The sequence below is a fragment of the Coptis chinensis genome, chromosome 3 (genome assembly GCF_015680905.1).
Source record: "Coptis chinensis isolate HL-2020 chromosome 3, ASM1568090v1, whole genome shotgun sequence".
In the NCBI taxonomy this organism is placed as follows: domain Eukaryota; kingdom Viridiplantae; phylum Streptophyta; class Magnoliopsida; order Ranunculales; family Ranunculaceae; genus Coptis; species Coptis chinensis.
Window position 1 is genome coordinate 1,818,794 of NC_141458.1, and position 7,336 is coordinate 1,826,129.

At 39.0% G+C, this 7,336-nt stretch overlaps 1 protein-coding gene across 1 annotated transcript; it reads right to left on the reverse strand.

The window, feature by feature from the left end:
- Positions 1 to 5,018: 5,018 nt before the first annotated feature.
- LOC147507155 (anoctamin-like protein Os01g0706700) lies at positions 5,019 to 7,070 on the reverse strand. The gene is made up of 5 exons (XM_086599879.1): positions 6,471 to 7,070; positions 6,271 to 6,340; positions 6,062 to 6,177; positions 5,298 to 5,424; positions 5,019 to 5,219 (listed from the first exon to the last, which is right to left on the reverse strand). Exons 1-5 carry the CDS (start codon positions 6,633 to 6,635, stop codon positions 5,056 to 5,058), a joined length of 642 nt encoding a protein of 213 aa, XP_086456005.1. The 5' UTR covers positions 6,636 to 7,070; the 3' UTR covers positions 5,019 to 5,055.
- Positions 7,071 to 7,336: the final 266 nt, after the last annotated feature.

A 7,336-nucleotide genomic window follows, 5' to 3' on the forward strand; every position in this document is an offset into this window, starting at 1 on the left:
GACCATAGTGAGGGTTACGTCCCTACGCCTTATATCCCTTACTTCGTTGGGTATCATAGCGACCAACCAAATTCGGATTATAATATGAAATTGGATCCAACCCGACACTCGAGTTCACACGAAACTGACTTCTCTTGGTATTCAAGTTCAAAAGGTACGAGGGATAGACGTCCGAATGTGTTTTCCCGGAATCCACAACTATCAAGGTCACCCTCAGTATGAAGAAGACTTTCAGTTCCAAGGGAACCTTCATTGCCTCAGAATCCCTCAGTTCCCCGATCCAGTTTTGCAAACTCCTCCACTTTCGATCTTGGGATGCGGGAACCACGTTATCATCGAGATGAGAACTACGAGAGTCCAGGTCCGAGGTATAACAACGAGAGAACTCAAATTCATTAACCGACTACTCTTACACAGCTCAAGGCGCACATACTGGAGGAATTGAGAGGTTCGAAACCAACTAAGATGGATGAGTCAGTTGTTCAGTCAGCAATCGAGGGAGACATTGGAACTCCTTTTTCACGACATATTATGAGTGGATACATCCCCCATTATTATAAACCACCTAAGTTCTCTAAATTTAATGGCAAAGGAGATCCAATCTCTCATGTGCTCGTTTATCGTCAAGCAATGGTGGGTCTTCCTAAGAAAGATCATTATTTGTGCCGGTATTTTGCTTCAAGTTTGACAGACTCGGCACTCATCTAGTACACGAAGCTGCCCAAGGGCATCATTCACGAGTTTAAGGTGTTATCCATCAATTTTATTGTGAAATTCAGTTGCAACCGACCCTACATTAAAACCGCTGATGCACTATTTGACATGAAGATCTGAAAGGACGAGTGTATTAGGGATTTCACCAAAAGATTTAACAAGGTGCAATTGCATATTGACAACGTCGATGAGACCCTCGCCATTGTGGCCTTTAGAAAGGGGTTAGATCCCACTTCTGGTCTATACATGTCCTTGAAGAAAGAGGAGTCTACGAACATGACAGAGTTGTATGCTCGGATCGATAAGTATGCAGAACTAGAAGAAGACCAATTGGATAGGGAATCTTCTTATAAAAGAGTGATAACCGGTGTCACCTCCGTTCTGTTGGTAGAGCTCGCTAGTCATTATAATGATAGGAAGTCCGAGGAACCACGGTGAGCACAAGTTAGTAACGAGTGAATTCCTATCAAGATAAGTCCAAGAGACGAGAAGACTAGTGACACGTTCGAAGTAATAAATTACCCCCCCGGGATAGGGACTTTACCACTTTAACTTATCCTTATGAGGACATCTTTGAAGTTAACCAGAACAAGATGTTCATGAAAGATCCTCCGGCAGAATTGAATCTCGATGCTAACATGTCTTGTTTCCAAGTAATGTTATACTACTCTTAACTTCTAAGAGACAAAATTTTCACAAATTTGGATGCGCTTCCACTATCTTTGGGGGCATGATCTATGCCAATCAATTCTCAATAAAAGTTATATTTCTCTTTTCAGAGCATTATTTCTTTTATAATTTTTTGTTGGGATACTTTTTGGATGTTGGGTGAAAGATCCCATATGTTAGCCAAAGTTGTATCAGAACCTTTAGAAAGCTTTTCGGGATAATGAGTGAAAGATCTCATGTGTTGTTCCTCGTGTGATGGAGAAAGTTTAACTTAGCTTGGATTTTATCCTCCTAAGAGCAGTTCTAATGCCTTATGCTTATAAGTGTTGGTTTATGCATTAGATATCAGATCATTTAAAGACTCTAGGAAATAATACAGGGGCACACCCTACGCGTTCATACAAAGTCTTATTTCTTAACAAAACTAAAGGTATTTACAGGAATTGACATAGGGGCAAACCCTATTTTTCTACAAAACCTTGTTTTTCTAAGATTCGGAATATGAATTTGTATAAAATATAATTCGACACTTTTGTCATTTTCCCTCAACGGTCGAATGTGCAACCATCGTATGAGAGAAAAGTAGGGCATCCTGTGTATACATATTTATGCAAATAAGGAGAAAATAACACCACATCCTAGCTAGTCTGAAACTTCACGTTCGGAACTTGTCAAAGTTCGAAACTCTACTTCCTAACTAGTTAGGAACTCCACATTCGAAACTCTACTTCCTAACTAGTCTGGAACTCCACGTTCGGAACTTGTCCAAGTTTGGAATTTCACTTCCTAGCTAGTCAGGAACTCCACGTTCGGAACTTGTCCAAGTTCGGAACTCCACTTCCTAGCTAGTTAGGAACTCCACGTTCGAAACTCTACTTCCTAACTAGTCGATCTGGAACTCCACGTTCAGAACTTGTCCAAGTTCAGAATTTCACTTCTTAGCTAGTTAGGAACTCCACGTTCGGAACTCCACTTCCTAGCTAGTCTGTAACTCCACGTTCGGAACTTGTCCAAGTTCGGAACACCACTTCCTAGCTTGCCTGGAACTCCACTTTCGGAACTTGTCTAAGTTCAGAACTCCACTTCCTAGCTAATAAGGAACACATAATGTCCAAGTTTGGTACTGTTCTCTCGAATAACAAACCCGAAACTGTTTTGTGGACGGATCCGAAACTATATTGTCAACTATAGTACCCGGCCTATCCGAATTGCATTGTAACTTAACATATCCAGAACTGCCTCGACAATAGCATTGCCCAGTACTGGATTCGGAACTGCTTTAATTTGTGGATTGAAGAGCCCAACATTGATTGGTGAGACATTGGATTTGGGAATACGCAGTGATAGCAATGGTACTAACTTGATCAATATGGACGTGCTGGTTCACTAGCAAAGCCGATCATCGAAAATCTTGACCAACACCGGCCCGATTGTTTAAGTTCTTAATGTGGTTATTGGCTACCAAAACTTCAATTTCCTTAAGTCACCAATATATTGTGCTTTCGGGCCAATATGTGCATGTATGTGACGGTTGTGAACAAACCAAGGCATTACTCTGTTGATCGAGACTTGGAAGTACTCGAGCATCCGCCATAAACGAAGGAAAAGGGGGAGTCGGAGTCCAACTTTCGGTGATCAAAAGGAATATCAAAGGGACTTTCGTTGGTTCTAAGGTAGGCAGTCCATGGATATTCAATTTTGATTTCTTTTGGAATTGCAAATGTGTTAAGGATCTTTCCCAAATCCGAAATATCACCGAATGGAATAATATTCCAGTCAAAGATTTTAGTTTTCGGCGCGGTCGAAAGAGGAACATCGGTAATTGCTCTATAACCCAGAACTGCTATAGCAATTGAACCTGAAACGGCATTGCCCGGTACTGAATCCGAAATTGCCTTGCTATTTAAAGGACCCAAAGCTGATAGGCAGAGACAAATTCAAACTGTTATGAATATTTTCGGTGCTTGTTTTCTTTATTTCGACGGAATCGATAAACGGCGCGGAAACAAGACGCTTTCGAAAACACCTTGACCGTTTAAGTGGTGGCAGCAAGCAAGCGTGTATGTATGAGATTGGATTTCGAAAGTAAAGGTTATTTGGAGAAATTATCACAGAAGAGTCTAACTATAAATTTGAGGTGGTAATGGAGGCTCACAGGAGGTTTATATAGTACGTGTTCATAACTAAAAAGAGTTATACAAATAGAAAAAGAAAAGGAGTTCAGCAAGGAAACGAATTCAAGGAAGGCTTCAACAAGTATAAAGATTCTCCTTTATTCTCTCTTCCGGATGACTCAATTCCGGATAAGTAGTGGGCTTCACATCTCCTGATGACTCAATTCCGGATGACTCAATTCCGGATAAGTAGTGGGCTTCACATCTCCTGATGACTCAATTCCGGATGAGTAGTTGGCAACAAGCTATTAGAATATTGATGACTCAATTCCGGATGAGTAGTTTGCAACAAGATCTTCAAAGTTTCATGAACTAACGACGGATGCATGTACTTGAGCGTTGCCGTATATTTATTGATAAGAAAGGGATTGAAGCTGTTCTGCAGTTGTTCACCTTACCACTAATGCCGCTTACATTTTCAGTTGGGCAGAGTATATATGTTGCTTTCAGGAACTTTTCAACTCAACATTCTGCTACTCTAGTTCGAACACTATGCACATTTTTGAGGGAACGTCTGAAGGCAACAAATGAAACTTTAATTTCGGTGAGTGGGATTCATCTAGCTGAGCTTGACTCTGGAAAGCAAATGGAGGTCGTTAGAATTCTTTCCTGGCTTTGTCCAACTTGGTGTTGAAAGGTTCTAGCAATATGGTTTCTGAATTGGGGTCCACAGATGCTGATGTGTTGAAGGATTTTGGCATTGCTTACAAGGAAATAATATGGCATGTATCAGCATTATGAAGAATCGTTTCAAGAAGACGGGCAGCATTATTTATGCGTTCAGGAAGGAAAGACTCAATATTTGCTAAAGAACCATCAGGAGATGCCTCAGTTATTTGTTCTGAAGTTTCCATCTTTGAAAATTCCCCATCATCAGTTGAAACCAGAATACTTTCTTCTGCATCAGTTTCCATTAGAACAGGGGCTGAACAACCTATTGATTCAGTGGACAAGGAAGGAGCTTCAACCCCATGACCAATCTTTGAAATGGTAAACAATATCTCCATTATCATATCCACTCCAGGACCACGCAATGAAGAAGCATGACGCATTAGTTCATCCAACCCTGCAGATAATGATCCCAGAGCATCCCAGAAAGATCCCGTACATACGTCCTGGAAGTAAATATTCTTACAAAGGACCTCAAAGCATTTGCAATCCTTAACGTCTTGCAGGCCTTTGTTATTCAAGCACAATGCATCCAAGCGCTGTGGTATGCATGCAACAGCTTCAGCAGAGCAAATAACACCATCAATTACAGCCTCCAAGAAAGCAGATGGCAAATCAGCAGCATCTAAGACAGGAAATCGAGTAGGATCTTTATGAATGAGATCGCTCATGACAGTTGCTGCAAGTGAGAATACCCCACCACCATAATCTTTTGCTCTTTTGAAGATAATACAAAGGCAATGAGTGTGGTTTTTAGTTTTGACACATTGACTTTTGCATTATATGTTGGAATCTACGGAACGGAACAGAAGTAGAGATATCTTAATTACTAGTTAATGAGATTTAATGAAATTTGAAGATAAGTTGCATCATGTAAAATGTATAGTACCACCTTCGTTCCAAAATAGGTATATATCTCATCAATTGGCTGATTTGTCATGTCCAACCAGTTGAGTGCCCAAGTTCTCATGAGCTGTTTCCTCTTTGTTTCATCTATACACAACAAAACCTAATTGCGGTTTAGGTACCACCAATACCAGGGACAAAATGGAGATAAGTTAAACAGAATACCATGTAATGGAAAGACTTTCTTAACAATGCCTTCAGACTCTAACTTCTTAACCAATGATTCTCCTGGCTTCCAATTGATCACCTTGTTATTATACATGAGTGTGACGACAGATTCGGTCTTGTTAACCTGCAAATGTAGATTTCACAATTTTAGTTTCAAAACGAAAAACTGGATGTAGCTTCGAATGTGTGACCCTTTGAAGTTTCATTTAGAGCAAACTTAAAAGCAGGTTAGGAAGTGGAAAATAAGTAACTTGGTAACAAAAGTAAGAGCAAATATATCTACCAATTTCCATTTAAAACAAGACCTCGTCTAAAAAAAATTATCAATAAGAACATAACAAAAAAGAGGATATGATGTTTAAAAACTAGGCTACAAACTCATTTCTCTAAAGCCAACAAAGTAGTTCACTTGTTCTCCTTTAACAAGACATAGCACGCTACAAATGAAGTGCTAAACGGTCTGGAAAGAAGTATTTAGTGCAATGACTTTGGAATATGTTTTCCACAAACTACAGAAGAATAACCAAACATCCAAACTGAACAAATTCCAAAACTCTTTCAAAAAATAAAACTACAGGGCAGCACAGCTTGGTACGCCGTAAATGCTAAAAGAAGCCAAAAGACACAATCTCCATTTACCAGCAAGGAGCTGGTAAAGATTTTGACATACTACTGATTCAACCATTTGTTTATTATATGTTTCAGATTCACAAATGGCATAAGAAAAAACTATTGAAACTAAATGACACATGAGTACTCACAATTCCATAAAGCAGATGAGTAAAGCAACAAAAACGCTCACACCAACTGAACAATGAACCATCAGGCTGTCTCACAAATGCTTCAACCTCATCCCACTCAAACTGTAAATCCATTCCTGAAACCAATTGCAAGAGTGCATCAACCATCTAAAACCAGTAGACAAACATTAAAGGTAATAACAATAAGGTTATATTTATTTACTCATTACCAATATAAGTTGGTTTTTTGATTTGCAACTCAGCTGCTGCCCTGCCCAAAGTCTCTAAAGGTGCTGCCACCTGAAGGAATCACACGCACATCATATATTATTTTATACTAATCCTAGAAAAGCATTTCATTTGGAACTTAAAAATCAACTCAACACTCTAAACATAAACATAATCAACACACTAAGAAACAACTACATACCTTAATAAACTCTTCTGAAAGACCAACTACTCTCTCAATAACCAATCCAACATTGTTAAACTCCAAAACCAAAAACTCAACACACTCAAAACTCTCATTTCCTTCTTTCTTTGAAACCACCACGCCAATCTCAAACCCAGTTTGTTTTTCTTCATTCCCATGCATTTTTTTTTGCTCTTTACTAAAACCTTAACAAAACTTTCAAATGGCAAAATGTGTCTGACTAATAAAACCTTGAACACTCTCAAATTCCAACACGGGTAAAGACAAAAACTTTGAAAACTACAGAACAAAACTCATAAATGACCAAAAAAAAAAAAAAAAAAAATTGAAATGAGTGTTTTGAACTAATAAAAACAACAAAGATGGGTTCTTTTGTGAGTTTGAGATGATAAAAAGCATGAAAAAGGGAGAGAGAAAGAAGAACAGATGGATGTTGGAGAGTGAAATGAGGGGAAGAGTGTTGTTGTGGTGGCAGAGAGACGTTGAAATGTACACGTGGTGACTTGTGGCACTCTTGAATTGGCGGTTTTTTTTTTGTTTTGCTAAAATTGGTGGAACGTATCTCGAGGCATTTTTTTTTATCACTCGTGAGTCGTGTGACTCACCCCTGCTGCTGCTGCTGCTGCTACTACTGTTTTTTTTTTTGCTGTTTCGCTTGTGATTTTGTCTTTGCAAAAATGTGATGATTGGTGATTACTATGAAGATGACCTTTCAAGTTTCAAGGAATCATTGTTGGAAGTTGGCTAAATGCCTGAAATTTAATGAGCATATCTGCCATGTACTTCACATCCTTTACTACGAGAGAAATGCTAACAAGCAATGTTTTTTTTTTAAAAGAGGTGCACCATGCAAACTATATTTT